The sequence below is a fragment of the Chiloscyllium plagiosum genome, chromosome 11 (assembly GCF_004010195.1).
Source record: "Chiloscyllium plagiosum isolate BGI_BamShark_2017 chromosome 11, ASM401019v2, whole genome shotgun sequence".
Lineage (NCBI taxonomy): Eukaryota > Metazoa > Chordata > Chondrichthyes > Orectolobiformes > Hemiscylliidae > Chiloscyllium > Chiloscyllium plagiosum.
In genome coordinates this window covers 78,889,711-78,909,672 of record NC_057720.1, presented here as the reverse complement: position 1 = coordinate 78,909,672, position 19,962 = coordinate 78,889,711, and the positions used below count along the sequence as shown (strand labels likewise).

Below are 19,962 nucleotides of genomic sequence, written 5' to 3'. Positions count from 1 at the left end.
ATTCTGGTCTCCTTCCTATCGGAAAGATGTTGTGAAACTTTAAAGGGTTCAGAAAAGATTTACAAGGATGTTGCAAGGGTTGGAGGATTTGAGCTATTGGGAGAGACTGAACAGGCTGGGGCTGTTTTCCTTGGAGTGTCGGAGGCTGAGGGGTGACCTTATAGAGGTTTACAAATTTATGAGGGGCATGGATAGGGTATATAGGCAAAGTCTTTTCCGTGGGGTCGGGGAGTCCAGAACTAAAGGGCATAGGTTTAGGATGAGAGGGGAAAGATATAAAAGAGACCTAATGGGCAACGTTTTCACACAGAGGGTGGTACGGGTATGGAATGAGTTGCCAGAAGAAGTAGTGGAGGCTGGTACAATTGCAACATTTAAGAGGCATTTGGATGCGTATATGAATAGGAAGGGTTTGGGCCGGGTGTTGGCAGGTGGGACTAGATTGGGTTGGGATATCTGGTCGGCATGGACAGGTTGGACCGAAGGGTCGGTTTCCATGCTGTAAATCTCTATGATTCTATGACTCTATAACTCTATTTATGCTGCAAATAAGAGGTAGGGCGGCACGGTGGCTCAGTGGTTAGCACTGCTGCCTCACAGCACCAGGGCCCAGGGTTTGATTCCCGCCTCGGGTGACTGTCTGTGTGGAGTTTGCACCTTCTCCCTGTGTCTGTGTGGGTTTTCTCTGGGTGCTTTGGTTTCCTCCCACAATCCAAAGATGTGCAGGCCAGGTGAATTGGCCGTGTTAAATTGCCCTGTCATGTTAGGTGCATTAGTCAAGGGTAAATATAGGGTAGGGGAATGGGGCTGGGTGGGTTACTCTTTGGAGGGTTGGTGTGGACTTGTTGGGTTGAAGGACGTGTTTCCATACTGTGGGGAATCGAATCTAATCATGTAGCAAACTCATAACACCAGAGAAGCTCAAGTTTCAAATTTATTACAGCTTTTAGCACATCTTGATGATTAGTACAAACTACTGAGGTGGCAGTGTTTACAGTGCTAACAGTAAATTTGCATACATTCACATGATTCTTCAAGTTTAGATTTAATCATTTTCATATTAACTTTCTCTGCATCCCTCTAAACTTGAGGACACTGGTGCTTAGCAACAAAGGTCGCTAAGGGGCATAGCTACTAGGATTTCCCTCTGGTGCCTTGTTGAAGTTGTCTGTATTTTTGTGTTGGACTTGACAGTGGGTTTTACTAAGTTAGTGGACTTTGACAATAATGAAACATATGGGTAAGGCCACACAATGATTGGTAAATAAAATTCACTGACATACATTTGATTCTTTCTATTTGTTATGTATCCATCGAGGCTAGAAGTGGAAATGGGAATATCTCTGTGGAGCAAGAGCCATTCTGACATTGTAAAGTTCATCACCTTTTCCCTCAAGAAAATTTGTCTATAAACTAACGCTATCAAGCTCCCTGGTTAACTTGAAGCTTTCCCTGACCAGCCAATATTACACATCACTAATTGCTTCATTCTGCCAAATTTTCATTTCAAGATTTACCTGTGTAACGTTGTAATGGGCAGAAGTCATTTTCTTACAAGGAGGTGCCCTTCTCAACAAGATTGCAACAGGCTGCAGGTTGTTGAAGTGGAAAGGTGGAGACTTGTAGCTGGATTGGTGGCTATAAGTGCAATTCCATTTGTATTGGCATGAAATAGATAGAACACTGATCTCCTTAGGACTGGCTCTTGGATGTGGCATTGAAAGCTTGTATAAAACCAATACAGATTTACCTATATCTAGGAAGGGTTTGGAGGGATATGGGCCGGGTGCTGGCAGGTGGGACTAGATTGGGGTGGGATATCTGGTCGGGTTGGACCGAAGGGTCTGTTTCCATGCTGTACATCTCTATGACTCTATATCTGTCACAAAGAGCCACAGTGTAGTATATACATACAGCCATTTGAAATTGGATTACTTTTATGTTAAGTAATTATTTGAATTAAGCAAAGTAGGAACAGCATGGAATTTACAGCACAGTAAAAAAGCCATTCTATCCAAATGGTATGCCAATCTTGACTTGGACCAACTTAACTTCTTCATCGAACCCTCCTACTGTTTTCTCCTTCATGTACATCTCTAGCTTCCCCTTCAATCTCTCTGAACCCATTACCACTGTGACACCTTGTGGTCGAAAGTTCCACATTCCACCAAATCCAGAATTTTTTCTCAAATTCCCTACTGGATATATTTGTGACCATGATATAATTATGGCTTTTTGTTTCAGACTCTTTCCAATGTTAGAAAGAAGTGCAATTTTCAGACAATAGCGTAAACAACTTAGGGGTGTAAATGGGAAACAGGCAATTAAATGAAGTTGCTGATTACTTTTGTTTCCAGGATTTCTATCTCTTTATTCCCACATTTGTTACATTTCCCACTCCCATTCTCAGTGGAACACTGCAAAATTCCCAGCTAAAGAGTAAAGACCATTTCAACAAATTTCCCCAATTTAAAAGGAAGTTTGTTTTTTAACCATGTATTTTTCTGCTGTGTAACACAGAAGCCTTTTGCCCACAAAGATGCAAAGCACACATGCTGGCTTCATATATATAAGTATTCCAATGAATTATTTTTTTTAAATTGGCAATGGCAGTAAAAAAATACAATTTGAAAGCATTTCTGAATCAGACCTCTGAAGAAGATTATTATTTCAATGCAACTGTATGAATGAAATTCCTTTTTAAATTGGAATGCAATGTACATGACATATCAAAAGTAGTAGTTACATTGGGAGTGCAGTCAGGTATGGGCTTGTTATTAGTATTTTTAAAGAGGGAACTGATCATGTGACATTTATCTCTGGATTTTTTTTGACAATTTGTTTGCATCAGATTTGTAACATGCTTCTACATGTTTTCAGGACAAGGAGCCTCATTTACTTTCCCCTCGCAGACTATATATTTGGCGACCTAACACAAAGGCTAGGTAAAGACCACAACAAAGGACCCAAAGTCAGAAATTGAACGAATGACCAGTTGCCTTGTCTTTGGTGGCTGGGATTGAAGGAGGATTTTCCCTGAGATTTTGCTTTCAAATCATTGTCATACCTGGTCAAGTCTGATTCCATTCCATAATGTCAACCTGTCCATCATTATTGCCTCAGGCATCCTCATGCACAAAAACAAAAGAGGCAATCTATCAATCAAGATATGTAGGTGTATGAAGCATTGACAGAGCTGCACCCAGGGTTGAGGCAGCTTTAATAAATATTGTCATTTGAATTCATATGCAGTTATTCTTATATTCTGCTCATTCCCTGATTTGTATTTTCTATGAATTACCACAATTATATTCAGTTTCAATCAAATCACAATGAATCCCCAATCATTTATAAAAAGGGGGGCACTAAATTTGCTTGGTAAACACAGGCATTCTACAACGTGATTTTTTTTTTGTTTTTCAGTTAATCATCCTCCCATAGAGCCTTCCAGTAATGTTTCCACACCTGTAAAACACCTGGACAAGATGGGATTTGACGAGGTGAGAGAAAGAGGCAATACGTTTCTTGGTGAACTCGTCAGGAACTACTATCAAAGTGCAAAACCTAAATACCATGAATAGTTAGAGTGAAGACTGCCAGTTTATTTAAGATTTTGATCTTTGCTGCAGCAAGTAAGAATTAAATTAGTAGGATGCATCCAAATCAGATTCAACATAATAGGCTTTTATTAAGAATTAAATTATGGGTTAACCTATCTGTTCCTCAGTTATAAGGATCTTCTAGGGTGTAATGGGATTGGAATTTTTACATTCCATTGTGTTGGTTTAACTTGATCATCCGAATTGATTTAGCAATAATAATACAGTGACGATAGTACCAAAGATAATGTTAACATAAGTGGAATGTTAATTTTGCATTTAATTGAAAATTGTGGTTATAGGAGGGGAAGGCTATCTGTAAAAGAATTGATTTTATAAATTAGCAAACATGCTGCTCTCCATTATCAGGTAATAAAGTTATGCTGGAACTGATTTAACTTTGAAATGTCCTAGAACCAATAGCAAAAAAAATAGTGGTAATTTATTGTACTAGCAAGACAGAAGTTTTCTATTGCATTATAAATGTCTACGATAACAAACCTTTTTGAAGGTTTGAGAATCACTATTAATGGATCTCTCTCTCAAAGTGGATCAGCTACTTGCTGGGGTGAAACTTTAAGATTGCTTCCAGTTATTCTGCTCTTCAGTTCAGCTGATTCTTCAATCTTGTCAATTTTTTCCATATGACATCCCTTCTGAAACACCTAAGATCACTACAGTGCATGCAATTAAAGGATAGCATTTTTATAAATCCTATTTTTACTTAGTCTGTCTCTTGGTGGTTGTACCAAATGGGTCCTGTTGATAGATGTTAAATCCCTGTTAGTTGAAGGTAACTAGGTAAGTAGATGTTGGGTGTTGATTAGCTGATTATATTTAGATGTGCAAAGAAAGTACTAGTCGGCAGTCAGGGTAGTTGGATATAAGTTCTTTGGCAAGAAATAAACATCCTCCAGAAAGGTATTCTAGCTTTTGCACATTGGCTCCATCATGACTGAGGAAGATTTGCTCCCGCTCCAGTTCAATGGATTCTAAAGATGGCTAATGAGTCAATTGCACAATGTGCAGATTTTGATGCATGCAGGACAGGGGTCACTTGAAGGGTTTAGTAGCTGGGATGTTTGCAGGGTTGTGTTCTCTCTCCGTTGCCTTGACTTCAGCTCTTGACAGTCTCTACATGTGTTCAGTAGTTTCCTGAATGAGATTTCTCTAAGCCTATGAATTAGACCACTTCAGAAATACTTTGAAGACCCCTGAAGCATTTCTGCTGTCTTCCTAGGAGTAAATGAGTTCCACGCAGTGTGGTTACTTTGGGAATCTGGTGGTGGGCTTATGAAAGACATGTCTTCCCCCAGCTGATTTAGTTTTGAGTAATTATTATTTAATTAATTATTATTAATTATTGCTGGATTTGTTTGCTTGGGAGAGGATACTGCTTTTAGATTGTGTTTCCTATCACTCAATGTGGTAGTATAAATAGAAAAGTGTGCAAAGAATTTAATTGGCTCCTGATAATTGTGCAAGTTGAAAATGAGTTTGATTGATTTTATAATCAGAATCAGTTCATTAATTTTAAGGGCCTAATTAATTAACTGGTTCATTTCTGAATCCAATCCAAGTTGTTTGCTTAACAGCAGTTCATTCAGATTGCATCTGGATCTGACCCTAAGCTCTTTTTAACTGTATTAACGGATGAAGCATTTTCTTTACATTGCCATCCAATCTCCCTCTAGTGAAACTGCCTTTATAAAATCAGAATGGGTGAAAGTCTATCATATTAGTCACAACTGAAAGTGTCACAAATGCAAATCATGCAAAACTCTCAAACTTAATTGCCTTGAACCTCAATGGCAACAAGTAATTGCTCAATGAGGAATGTGAGAAATAGCATCTTTAAAGTGTTTTAAAAAAAGTGCTACTAAGTTAGGCATTTTCTGCAGGATTCTCCTGATCTGGCTTCTCCCATCCTGGATTTTCTAAATATGTTGTTAACCTGCAATGATTCCGAAGTATAAACTGCTCTTGCCCCCAGGGCATGCCTTTTCACAACAGATAGTCTCTATGTCTTAAAATTACAATCTGGTTAAATCCTCTTTTTCCAACTATTGCCAAGTGGCATGAGTGTGACTCTGGGCAACTTGCTTTCTGACCTGCTGTTGTACCCTGGCAATAGCTCAGCACCTCCTACAACAACCATGATACTCAGAAAACTACAAATAAAATCCCATATCAGACTACTCTGTGGTACAGGGCCTAGGGTTTTCAACACACTGTACTGCCTTCCACTACCCTTCCTGTGGACTCTCATTCACTTGTCTGGACTAATTGAAACCTAATTGAAGTACTGTACATTCTAATCTTCACTGCATACTGTACGATGTACTGTACATTCTTTCCACTTGAATGGCCTTCCATTGGTCACAATGTAGATGGTATTGGGATCAGAATTTAAACAGTCAGTTGCAGATCCATCGTTGCCACCCCATTCTACTCCAGAACAACACCATGCCAACATCAGTGCAGGGATAAAGCTTATCATAACTGATGACTCCTGGATGAGGATAAAATATTAGATGCCACCAGCAAATAGATGAATAACGTCAAATTGGTTTCTCAAGTTTTTGCATGATAAATTAATTTATGTTTGTCTGCATTCCATTGGAGATGGTGTGAGTGTCACTGGACTAGTAATTCAGAGACATAGATTCAAATCCCACATGGCAACTGTTGGAATTTTAAGTCCAATTAACACAACTGGAACTGAAAGGTTGTCTTAGTAATGGTGACCGTAAGGTTATCATTGGTTGCTGTAAAAATCCGTCTGGTTTATTAATATTCTTTAGAAAAGGAGAGCTATCATCCCTACCTGGTCTGGCCTACGTGTGACCCCAGATCACAGTAATGTCCTTGACTCCCAACCACCCTCTGAAAAGGCTGAGCAAGCCATTCATTTTAAGGGAAAACGGCAAATGATGAATTTGACAGGAGCACAAGGATGATGAAAAGAAGGTGTACCCCATCCCATATTAGACAACTAAAAATTGCAGGGCTTAATTGGCAAGAATTGCATGATATATGCCTTAATTCATTAATTCATGCAGTATTACATTAATCCCATTTAGACAACCATTAATGGAGTATTGCAATACTTCCACCGACTCACCAATTGACAGACTATTGTGTTAATGCATTGGCACATTGATCGATGAGAATATGGATGCTGGGAAGAACCGCCCACCCTTTGAGCAGTACCTGCACCATGGAATACTTTATGTTCACCGAAAAGATGAAAATTTTATGATTCGGAATCATGATTACTTAAGCATTTGCCAGCAAGGGCTTAGTGCAAATGTGTTATGAGAACTGATGTCGTTAAATGTTGACCCCCCAAATCTATTTCTGTAAGTTCGTTCTCAAAAGAAAAAGCAAAGCAGATATTGAATGTAGGTGGTTAACTTGTCTGTTTAGAAAAAACTCCAAATGTGCTTCACTGAAGAGACAAATAACGAGCAATATATAAAAGCCTTTAGACGAGCTAACAAGCAATGCCTGGTCATTGATAATAATCAAGCTAATGTGAACCTATGCTTAGATCTTCATGATAAATCTCAAGCGCAGAACGGACAGAAGACAACGAATGCTACACACACTTTATGAACAGGACATTGAAGTCAAAGTGGTGGATGCTGTGGATGGGAAGTAAGTACTGATCCTGAAGAAAATAATACATAATAACCCTGTACAGATTTTGTTTACCTATTAAAGTGTGAAATCCTATTGATTTTCTTCAGGATGCAGTTTTTTTTTGGGTAACATTTTATTTTGTGGTGAACATTGGGGTAGAAGATTCTGATGTCTGCTTCACTTGACTGGGATCCTACATTCATTTGGATGGATGTTAATGTGTCAAAGCTGTGAGCCAGCCTCCCAATGAAACCCGGGGCATGTGGGCCTGCATGCTGTGAGTTAAAGTTTCCAATACAGTCATCTAAACATGCAGAATCAACCCCGCCTTGTCGATATGCCATCCTAATTTTAAGGGCTGAACTCTCCAGCACAACCCTGTCAGAGTATTCTGAGCAGGTTTACATGAGAGGGCCCCCGAATTGGACATCTGTGTGCTCATATGGGAAGCCAGTGCGCACATCCATAGAATCCTTACTGTGTGGAAACAAGTCCACACCGACCCTCCGAACAGCATCACACCCAGATCCATCCCCCTATCCTTTTCCCTGTAACCTGCATTTCCTATGGCTAACACACCTAACTGATACACATCCCTGCATACTATGGGCAACTTAGCATCACCAATCCACCTAACGTGAAATGTGGGAGGAGACCAGGTCAACTGGCAGAAACCCACGGAGACACAGGGAGAATGTGCAAACTTCACACAGATGGTCGCCCAAGGTTGGAATCGAACCCAGGCCCTGGCACGTTGAGGAAATCAGTGCTAACCACTGAGTCACTATAGTGGGTGGCTGGATTGAGTGCAACCCCATAACCACCCTCCCCCTCCCCCCAACCCCCCCCCCCCACCCCCCCCTCCCCTGGCAGTGAGGAACTCTAGCTGATTTCTATCCAGTGCAAAGGGAACAGCTGAACTAGGGGAAGCATGAGATCCCAGCCAGGAAGGGCATCAGCAAGGTCCAGTCTGACTCCAGCCCAACTGACAGAGGCAAGCGCTGCTGGAGAAGAGGGGAGATTTGAGGGCATCCCAAAATGGCGAGCGCTGAAAATGGCCTCCTTTTTCAGTGGTAAGGGGGATGACAAAGTGGGGACCCTGGGGTGGGAGGGTTGGAAGTTTGGCCCTCTGGGCTGGGCCTGAACTGGCCCCCTACCACCACCTCGTGGACGCCATGGTGGACGCACCCCCCCCCCCCCCTCCCTCACACTACCCCCATGCAGCCAGATACCACATTCTGGGCCCTGCTCCAATCAGACGTTGACCCCATAGAACCCGTGGTTCCCAATACAGCAGGGGGTCGCCCACCCCCCACTCCCACCCCCCACACGCTGTTTTGCAGAGTGGGGAAGAGTGGGGTTGCTTGGCTCCTCACCGGACTTCCCTTGCCTCCCATTGTGGAGCAGTTCGCATGCTGTTGCGGCACCCGGCTGCGGGCAAAGTAGTTTTTGCACTGGGGGCTCCCTTGACACGCAGTCCACGTGTTCCTGTGGCATCCGACTCAAGCGGAAAGTCATTTCAAGGAAGAAGGACAACAATCGGGGAGCAACCATTGGAGGTTTCCAACTGCCTTTCCTGTCCCCCACCTACAAACTCTGTACCATGGAGCCTGGAAAATTCTGCACCAAATCTCTGCCATGGCACGCAAAACAAAAAAAAACTTTAATGTGTAGCTTATACTCTGGTAATTCTTTGTTATGTTTATTTCCCCATTAATTTTGAAGGGTTCCAGTGATAAACAGAGAGAGGAAAAACAGGAAGTTCTGATTGGGAGGTAAAAAAGCAGGCTTTGACCAGTGAAGAACGCTGATGAAATAGTCATACAATGGTGACAACGGAGAAAGAGGCCATCAGGTCCATGCTATCTCTCTGCAGGAGCAACCTGTCTCATCCTACTCCCTACCAATATATCGTAGAATGCACTCTGTCTGTATACATTTCCTTTCCTCAGACACTTATTCATTTTTCATTTGAGAACCAAGATTAAATCCACATTGTCAGGCAATGTATTGCTGAGTCGAGAGTGGGGTGCTGGAAAAGCACAGCAGGTCACTCTGATATCAAGCATCTGCAGGCCTCACTTTCTCCTAATGTAATGCTGACCCTAAACACCTTCTTAAAACACTTCCTTTATCTGCCATCTTTTCTTCTGTCAGTCATTGTATATCAGAGTCCTATGGTCTTGACCCTTCAGCCAATGGGAACTGTTTCGCCCTATCTGGTTGACCCAGCCTTCCCCATGATTTTGAGCGAATCTTCTCTAAGAAGGACAGTCTCAGTTTCTCCACTCTATCCACCCCACTGATATTCTTCATCCCTGGAACCATTTCATTGATCTTATTTTTCTCCTCTGCGCTCTTTCTAATGCCTTCATATCACTTTAAAGTGCAGTGCCCAGAACTAGACACAGTACTTCCCTTGAAGCTGAAGCGATATTTAATACAGGTTCATCATAATTCCTTGCTCCAGATTTTCAGATGGCAAGACAATTGTTGTTCCCTGTGTAGTTGGGAATTGCACTTGGAGATCCTAATAAATCCCTAGGAATTGTTAAAGAAGATTTTGCTGAGCAATTCCCCTACCCCGAGAATCCTCTGAAACCATGCATTTAAATCAGAGAATTAAGGGCTGTTCGGAATAGTTACTCAGAAAACGTTAGTCTATTAAATACATTAGACTAACTCCTGAGTACCTGTTCACCAAATTCCCATACTTACTCAAACAACCACAAGCCTACTTTCCCCAGACCACATATAACCTTCAAACCTGACCTATCCCCCACTGACACCAAGGACCCAAACCCAACCCCCCAACTAACCAACCCATTAACTCCTCCCCCCTACTCCTCGTTCATGGTCTGACTCCTCTCAATGCCAGTGCCACCACTGCCATACTTGAAACCCATTGGACCTGCGTCTACCCAAGAATCCTGACCTATCCTAAACCCTTCATCACTTATAATGCTTGCCATCTTGTACCCTTGTATCTTGCCCAGCTGGCATACCCCCACACCATCAACCCATCTACTTGCCTTACCCCCACCCCCAGCACCCTAACATTACATTAACCTTATGTACTACCCACAGCAGCTGTCAAAATGGTCTTTAAGTTTTAGAATACATCAGCTGACTGCTTTGAAAAGGGGTTTGGTTTGTCTTTCTTTCAATATTTCCGTGCAGCGAGATGAAATAACTCCAGAGGCCAGTATCCCATCACCAAGTCACTCTTTATTCACACATGAACAGTCCTTGACTCTAGCCCTGCCTCTTCAGAGTGTCAGAATCTCTGTCCCTCCTGTTTATGTCTGTCAGTCAGTGCTCCCTAATTGGGGCTGTTAACTTGGTCCAATCAGGAAACTCATATTCTGCGATGTCCAGCTGGCTGACCTCATTGCAATCACAACACAAGAGAACTGTTGGAATAGAAGTATGATTATGCATTTCTAAAGGAGCCCAGAGCAGAATATCCTGTCAGAAAAGTGGAGCTCCCTTCTTGTCTAAACAAAAGAAGGGCTGGAAAACAATCCATGTAACATGCTAATTTCTTGGAAAATCCACTACTTCACTTTTGTGCTCTATGCTTGTAGTTAGCCCAAGATCTGTATACTTCAACTGATTTTGAAATATATTCTATCTTCAGTGACTCATGCACATGTGCCCTACTGCATGCATTATCAAGCTATGGTTTTGTCTTATTTGCTTCTCCTCTGTTTTCCTCCCAAGATGAATCTGTGCATCAAATTTCACCTTGAATGTCCACTGCCCTGTCTGTGTTCTCTTGGCATTTAACACTACCCTCCTGTCGGTTGACAGATCTTGCAAGTGTTGCATCATAGATAGGTTGTGCTCTGTACACAAGTCTAAATCATTAACATATGTCAGCAGAAGAAGTGGTCCTGACATTGACGCCCAGGGGCTCTACTGTGTACCATCCTCTGGTCTGAGATGGGAGAGATGATGCTAACCCGAGCATAGTAGCTTTGGTTCTGATGACTCCATATTGAACAAGCAGGGTTTATGCTGCAATGAATTGACAATGCTATCAACTCAGGACAAGGATTTTAAACAGTGGTCCATATGACTTCAAACCCTATATTGCAACGTAAGATTGATAAGATTAATGCCATACCTTCTGTGGAACATTATACAATGGAACTGGGACTTAATAATGAAAGGAAAACCGGCAGGCTCAGTAGTCATTCCAGGTTATTTCACACCATGAAGGGGTCATTCCACAACAGTTTTTAACCTCCCTCCAACTCAGAAATAGGACATAATAATGTGACAGATGTTTTGTATTGACAGAGCCCTCAACACAAGCCATCTGAAAGCTCTTAACATTGAAATGTTACCAGGGTATCATGACCCTTACTCAGGAAGAATACTGACACGGGGAGAGATAGGCTGCTTCCTGAGCCATTATTATATCTGGAAAGAGGTAAGAAAATTGATCCTAATGCACTTGTTCACCTATTTACAAGCGTTTGTAGGTGCATTGCTACTTGGAGTAGGTTTGTCTTGCTACAACGATTTCATTACAGTTCTGAGAATGTTTCAACACTTGAGGGAAATGCAAACGGATGTCTTAGATGCAAAACACTACAGATGCTGGAAATTTAAAATTACAATTGAAACAAGGCCTGAAACTTTCAGCAGATTGGGCAGCATCTGAGGGGATAGAAACAGAGTTAGCATTTCCGATTAATGGCCCTTCAACAGATCAGAAGAGAAAGTGATGTTGAGTGTAAAATTTCTTAAATTTCTGTTTCTTTTTCATGTTGCCTGAAAGATTAACGCTGTTTCTCTCCAGTTGCCACCAGATCAGCTGATTTTTTTTCTCGCTGGTTTTTGGTCTTAATATTGGCATATTTTACACAGAACCATAATTTCAGAAATTAAATCCTTGTATAGTATTTATTTAGTAGAGAGTGAGCCTTTGAATGTTATCCCTAAAGAGTGTTGCCCCTCTCCTTCGTTGTGCCTCTTGTGCCATCTCTGATGGAGAGAGGGAGTTGTCCTGCTCCAGTTATTCTGCTGTATTCAGTCACACAACAATCCACTATTCCTCCTAGAAGTAATTGGAATGATCAAAGATTAGCTATTCCCCATGGCAATCTTGTAGATTTTCTAAGGGAGTAATATCCGAGAGATGCTGGCAGAGGATTAGGCCTGGATGCTCAACCAGGCCCAGTCTGCCTCACATGGCAGTTGATATTACAGATCAGAGTGCCTCTTTTACTCATGCTTGCATTAGAAGGAAATTTCCAAGAAAGGGAGCATTGCTATTGTGAATAACTTTATGCAAATAGTGATAGGGATATACCATGCCTCAAACCTACCAATTGATTATTTTTATGCTGGATTATCCTGGAATATAGTGCAGATCATTGTGTAACTGAATCCACCAGAATAAGGGGAGCAGTACAGCTCCCCATCTCTTTTATCAATCGATTAATCTGTTTCCTCTTCAGTAAAATTCTACCATCATTTTTTCCAGTCTTTTGAATAATAATTTTGCTCCCCATTGTGACAGATTGTAACTTTAAAGCTGTCGTGTGCATTGCAAGTGTTAAGTCTTTAAATCCCATCAATCAATTAACTATTAAACAGTCTTATCAGCAACCTGTCACTCCATTTGAGAGTACATCCTGGACCTCTCATAATTTTTCATAACTTCTTGGATTAATAGAAAATGAACATCAGTTGTTCACTATTTTATAAAGTGGCTACATGCATACCAATGTTTTCAATTTCAATCTGAATCGCTGAGCTAGCATCTAATGTATATTCATTTTAAATACTAGCACAATATAGTGACTAAATAAAAGCCAAAATGGAATAAGATATCATCTCTCCATATTAGAATAAAACCATTTCTTGTTTGCGATAATACGTGTCTATTAATCAGGAAATGTTGTACAGATTTACCAATCTCCCTAGCAATGACACTTGTGAGACCAGATAGTAACTCCTCGGTCATAATAACTTGCCTGATTTACAATAGTCAGTTGACAAAACACGACATGAGTTATAGATCACCAGATGTGAGCAATCAGCAATTATTTTCCAGTGTCTGGTGTACAATTAGCTGTCTCTTTTGACAGTGTTGGACAAAGTATCCATCTTCACACACGTTCAAGCTTGATGTACTATGAATATCACGCTTTGCATTTTAAATAGCAGGTTTTGGCACCTAGACAAATCACCACTGATCTCGGGCATAAACATCACAGGGAATCTGTGGTGGAAAACACAAACTGTTTAACAAAGAAGATAGCGCCACCTATGCAGAGATCAACGAACTGCTTTTAACTCACAAATGTTTAGGTAGAATTTTAAATTTGATCTGCGCAAAGGTGAATTGCTCCTATAGAAAACTTAGATATATATCTGTGCTGTAACCACATTCCAGTTGACAGATGCTACTTCAGTTATTTAATTGGGAAATTAAGCATACGGTACTTTGCACATTGAAATGCTCTGGCTTTAGTAAAAATGCTTAGTTTACCGTTGATTTGCATCTCAATTTACACGTATCTTAAATCTAAGGTCTTCTGCCCTTGCTATCACATGCTCATCAGCAGAGTATTGCATGTTAATAATGTGCCCATCACTAAACCAATCAATGTGTAAACCCTGTACACACACACACATTTATAAACATACTCAGATTTCTAGCACCTGAACCTGACCATTTCTGCCCCTCTCCTCTAAAAGGTGGGTGATTTTGACTGGCTAGCTACTGAGGTAGTTCTATTTCAAACCACGTCTGCCCTTATTCAATGCCCTCCTTCACTCACACTCTCCCCATCATGGACCCAGCTGCTTTTTCAACTGCAGGACAACATTGAACCCTTTTAGATCCCTCTGGAGTGGCCAAGACCTCTGAGCAGCTGCTCAATATTAATGGAGTCAGCAGCACCAGCCAGAGTGCAGTTGTGGTCTAATCCAAACATTCGTTGTTGAGGAGTCTCCACTGACTAAACTAGAATTCTGTCTAGCCACTGACAAAGGCTATTGCTTGACTCTGTAACTGGCTAACTAACTAAATAAATCAGATTTCGTTCATCCACCTTGGTTCTGTAATTCTTGTCAAGCATAAATCAGTCAATCATAATCTTGAGTTTTTTAAATGTCTCTCAGCATCAGTGGTTTTCTGAGAGAAAGTTCTAGATTTCAACAAGCTGTTGTATAAAGTAGCAATTCCTGATTTCATCACTGAGTAGCCTAGCATTGATTTTAAGGCTATGCTCCATGTTTTAGACTCTTCCACTAGCAAAAATAATTTATCTCGATCTACCCTACAGATAAATATCTTAAACGCTTCAACTCAGTGCAACAGAACAGTTTTAAATGTTCTGTCCCTGTCATGCAGGTCATTGACCGAGGGTTGCAGACCGTCCTTGTCCTGGAGGATGACAATAGGTTTCAGCCACATTTTCGAAGAAGGATGACAAAGCTAATGGAAGATATTGAGGAGAACCAGCTGGACTGGGACCTGATGTGAGTCTGAATGTGCGACAAGTGATTAGAAGCTCAGGGTAGAATCCTATCCATCTGAGATATGGTGGGGAAGGTGGCAGAAAGGGGAGAGAAATCTGGTGTGATAGCATCGGAGAAATACCTGCCACATTCCACAGCAATTACAGAGTTGGTGGGAAGGCCCAAATTTCACCACTGGCTCACTGTCAATTGAGGATCTGAACTGGTTCAGTTCTGACCACTGCACTGCATTGCTATGGGTAATTCCATTCCCACTGAATGAGAACAGTATCAGCCTGTCCAAATGGCAAACAGTTTGGAGGGGTGTGGGAGCAATCCCTTGATCTGGCGCTATCTAGGGATAATCAGGGGTCATGGATGGGGAGCAAGGGTGTCATCGCTGTGAAACATCACATTGCCCTTGCGCCTTTGACCCCTACATTCTTTGACCCTCCTTTCAGCCCACATTCCATGATGCCCTGCTCTCATCTCCATCCCATTATTTCTTGTTTGCAGTGTGGCGGGGGATGGTGAGGAGAGGCACTTGGCATGTCACATGTATTGTGGCACCTGTCACCACACAAAAAAAAATGATATATTTCCAATCTTAAAATTGAACATTGCAGAATCCTTCTGTTTCCTGAATTAGATTTCCACAAGAACCTGCAATGTGAGAACTCGGACTCAATTTGCTGATTTAAACGAGGAATAGAACAATTTTCAACCTGCAGCTTCTGGGGTCGCTGTGAGGCAGCAAGCTGGACATTAGTCTCTCAGTCCTTAAAGCGCTGATCCCAATAGAGCCTTGACTGATAAGATTTTCTGGTGTCTGTAATGGTCTGGAAGGAAGTCAGTGCAAACTTTCAGTTTAGCTCAGAGGGAATAGCCTTACAATGGAAAATCTCTTTCTTAAATCACTGCTGGTTTCAGGATGACACGGCGGGTTAGACCATAGGATGGTGCAGCATATGTTGCCTTTCTTATTTGGGTCTGATGCACTTTAGGTCATTATTCTGCATCCAGCCATGTTCCTGGGAACAGTTGATGATAATACTGGCCTTCAGGACTAAGGCTAAATTAAGCCATCTCTGCAAAGTATTTGTATCTCTCTCACAATCTGCCTTTCTATCTATTTTAGTGTACAGTTGGTTCTGTAATACAATAGTCCCATTCTCGTGCAATCTCATATTATAAGAAAATTGTGCAATAGCAGTGCTATTTAAATAATGAAGCTGGAATCACATTATATTGGCTATAAAGAAAGTTCACATTCTACAAATAACGGTCTAAATTCTTCAATCATGTTAAAGCCCATTCGAGTTGAACTTTCAAAGAACGATGAACCTGCACTCCAAGGTCTCGTTGTTCAGCAACACTCCCTAGGACCTTACCATTAAGTGTGTAAGTCCTGCTAAGATTTGCTTTCCCAAAATACAGCACCTCGCATCTATCTAAATTAAACCCCATCTGCCACTCCTTAGCTGATTAAGAACTCATTGTAATCTGAGGTAACCTTCTTGGCTGTCCACCACACCTCCAATTTTAGTGTAATCAGCAAACTTAACTAACTATACCTCTTATGTTCACATCCAAATCATTTATATAAATGATGAAAAGTAGTGGACCTAGCACCGATTCTTGTGGCACTCCACTGGTCACAGGCCTCCAGTCTGAAAAACAACCCACCGCTACCACCACCCTCTGTCAGTTCTGTTATAACACGTTACTTCAACGCGAATTGGCTTTAATGTGATTGAAAAATTTTGACCAGTATTTGTAGAACAAGAACTTTCCTTATAGCCAATATAACGTGATTCCAGCCCCATTAGTGTAAATGGCGTTGCTCTTGCACAATTTTCTTATAATGCGAGGTCGCATGAGAATGGGACTATCGTGTTACATCAGAACCAACCTGTACACTAAAATAGATGGAAAGTCAGATTGTGAGAGGGATACAAATAGTTTGCAGAGATGTATTGATAAGCTAAGTAGGTGGACAAAAACAATTCGCCATTGAGGTATAATGTGTGACAATGTGAAATTTTTCATTTTGGAAGAAAGAACAAATGAACAGAATGTTATTTAGCTGCAGAGAAATAACAGAAAACTACAACACAGGGACTTGGAGATACTTGTGTACGTAACACAAAAAGCTAGCACACAGGTCAGCAAAAAAATTAGGAAGACTAATAGAATGTTGATCCTTCAAGAGCTTTGGAATTTAAGAGTTTGGAAGTCTTGCTACAACTGCATAAGGTGCTGGTGAGACCCCATCTGGAGTATAAGAACAAAGAAAAGAATAAAGAACAATACAGTACAGGAACAGGCCCTTCAGCCCTCCAAGACAGTGCTGACACTTTTTGCCCTTCTGTACTAAAACTGTCTTCACTTACAGGATCGTTATCCCTCTTTTCCCCTCCTATCTATTCCTTCATCCAGGTGCTTCTTGAATAGTTTTATTACATCTGCTTCCACCACCTCCTCTGGCAGTACGTTTCAGGCACTTACCACCCTTTGCATGGAAACACTTGCCTTGCACATCTCTTTTAAACCTCCCTAAGCTATGCACCTTGAACCTGTGTACCCTAGTAATTGACCCCTTCACTCTGTGTAAACATCCTGATAAACTTCTTATGTACCCTCTCCAATGCATCCACATCCTTCTGGTAGTATGGTGACCAGAACTGTATGCAAAATTCCAAATGTAGCCTAACTAAACTTCTGTAAAGCTGCAGCATAACTTGCCTAACCTTATGATCAATGCCCCTTCCAGTGAAGGTAAGCGTGCCATAGGCCTTTTTACTACATTATCTATCTGTGCTGCCACCTTTCATGATCCATCTACCTATCAATACTCCTCAACGGTTCTGCCATTCACTGTAAAGTTTCCACCCATACTTGACCTTCAAAATGCATCAACTCCATCTGCTATTTTTTCTGCCTGTGCCTCCAACTGATTTGTATCCTCTGACAATCCTCCTCGCTATCTGCAACTCTACCAATCTTTGTATCATCCACAAACTTACTAATTAGACCAGCCATGTTTTCCTTCAAATCATTTATGTGGACCACGAACAGCAAAGGTCCCCGCATTGATACCTGTGGAACACAAGTCGTCACAACCCTCCATTCCGAAAAGCATCCTTCCACCGCTTCCTTCTGTCTTCTATGACTAAGTCAATTCTGTATCCACCTTGCCAGTTCACCCCGATACCACCCCTGGTACCTTTTGTACCAGTCTGTCATGAGGGACTTTGTCAAAGACTTTACTGAAGTCCATGTAGACAACGTCAACTGCTTTTCCCTCATCAGTCATCTTTGTCACCTTCTCAAAAAAACTTGACCGAGTTAGTGAGGCATGACCTCCCCACACAAAACCACGCTGTCCATCGCTAATTAGTCCATTTGCCTCTAAATGCTTATCAATGTTATCATTTTCTAATAATTCCCTACCATCAATATGAGGCTGACAGGCCTGTAATTTCCTGGATTATCCCTGCTACCCTTCTTAAACATTGGCTGTTCTCCAGTCCTCTGGCACATCACCTGTGGCCAAAGAGAAGACAAAGATGTCTGTAAGTGCTCCAGCAATTTGTTCTTTTGCCTCCCTCAGTATTCTGGGATAGATCCCATCATGACTCAGGGACTTATCTAACTTAATACTTTTTAAGATACACAACACCACTTTATTAATAGCAACTTGGCTTAGAAATTTGACACTCCCTTCTCTGAGATCATCCTCCACCAATTCCTTTTCTTTGGTGAATACTGACACAAAGTTTTCATTGAGGACCTACCCTACCTTCCCTGGCTCCACACATAGATTCCATCCTTTGAGTGGGCCACCTCTTTTAAGAGCTACCCTCTTGTTTTTTATATGTGTATAAAAAGTCTTAAGATTTTCCTTATTCCTGTTTGCTAATGACTTTTCATAGCTCCTTCTAATTCCTTGTTTAAATTCTTTCCTACTTATGTACTTTCAGGGCTTCATCAGTTCCCATCATCCTGGCCCTTGCATATGCTTCCTTTTTCCTTTTGACGAAGGTCATAACATCCCTGGTCATCCAAGGTTCATGTAACTTTCCATACCTATGCTTCATTCTCGCAGAAACATGCCGCTCCTGAACTCTTATCAACTGCCATTTGAAATCTGATGTGGATTTACCCTCAAACAGCAGCCTCTAATCAAAATTCTCCATTTCCTGCCTAATTTCATTGTAGTTCACCTAACCCCAATTTAACACCTCCACCCGAGGACTGCGTTATGTCCATCCATGGGTATCTTAAAACCCACGGTTTTATGGTCACTACTCCTGAAATGCTCTCCACTGAAACTTCACTAACCTGGATGAGCTCATTTCTCAAAGCCAGGTCCAGTATAACCCCTTCCCTGATTGGGCTATTTAAATACTGTGCCAAGAAACCCCCCTGAATGGTTCTTACAAATTCTGCCCCATCCAAGGCCCTTGCACAAAGTGAGTTCGAGTCAATGTAGGGGAAGTTAAAATCACCCACCACAACAACTCTGCTGTTTTTATGTCTTTCCAAAATCTATCTACTTATTCTCTCCTCTGTCCCTCTCTGGCTGTTGAGAGGCCTGTAGTATGTATCCCCAGCATTGTGATTTCATCTTTCCTATTCCTGAATTCTACCCATATTGTGTCTCTGCATCAGTCTGCTGACATATCGTCCCTCAGTACAGCTGTGAGATACTCCTTTACCAGGAATGCAACTCCCCCACCCCACTTACATCCCTATCACACCTGAAACATCTAAGAGCTAAGAAACGCCCTGTACCTCTTTGAGCCAAGTCTCTGCGATTGCAATAAAGTTATGGTTCTCTGTTCATCTATCTTGCCTATTAGACTTCTCGCATTGAAACGCGTGCATTTCTGATCACATCTCCTGCTCTTTTCAGCGGATTTCCCTGCCTGTTCTTGTTCTTAGTCCTGTTTGCCTTGGTTTCTACCTCTTCCTCAATTTCTACAGCTACTGCCCTCCTCCCCTTCTGCTTCCTCGCCTTGCCACACTAGTTCAAACCAAATCATCCGCCACCTCCAAACCGACCCCACCACCAGGGATATATTTTCCTCCCCACCCCTTTCTGCCTTCTGCAAAGACTGTTCCCTCCGTGACTACCTGGTCAAGTCCACGCCCCGGAACACTTCAACCCCAGGGCATCAATGTGGACTTCAACAGTTTCCTCATTTCCCCTTCCCCCACCTCACCCCAGTTC

At 41.7% G+C, this 19,962-nt stretch overlaps 1 protein-coding gene across 1 annotated transcript in view; it reads left to right on the top strand.

Moving 5' to 3' along the window:
• LOC122554608 (procollagen galactosyltransferase 2-like) overlaps positions 1-19,962 on the top strand; it is a 173,640-nt gene that overhangs the window by 140,826 nt on the left and 12,852 nt on the right. The window contains exons 7-10 of the mRNA XM_043699912.1: positions 3,424-3,500; positions 7,153-7,259; positions 11,550-11,682; positions 14,620-14,747. Of these exons, the coding sequence (XP_043555847.1) occupies positions 3,424-3,500; positions 7,153-7,259; positions 11,550-11,682; positions 14,620-14,747 (445 nt within the window). The remainder of the gene's footprint in view (positions 1-3,423; positions 3,501-7,152; positions 7,260-11,549; positions 11,683-14,619; positions 14,748-19,962) is intronic.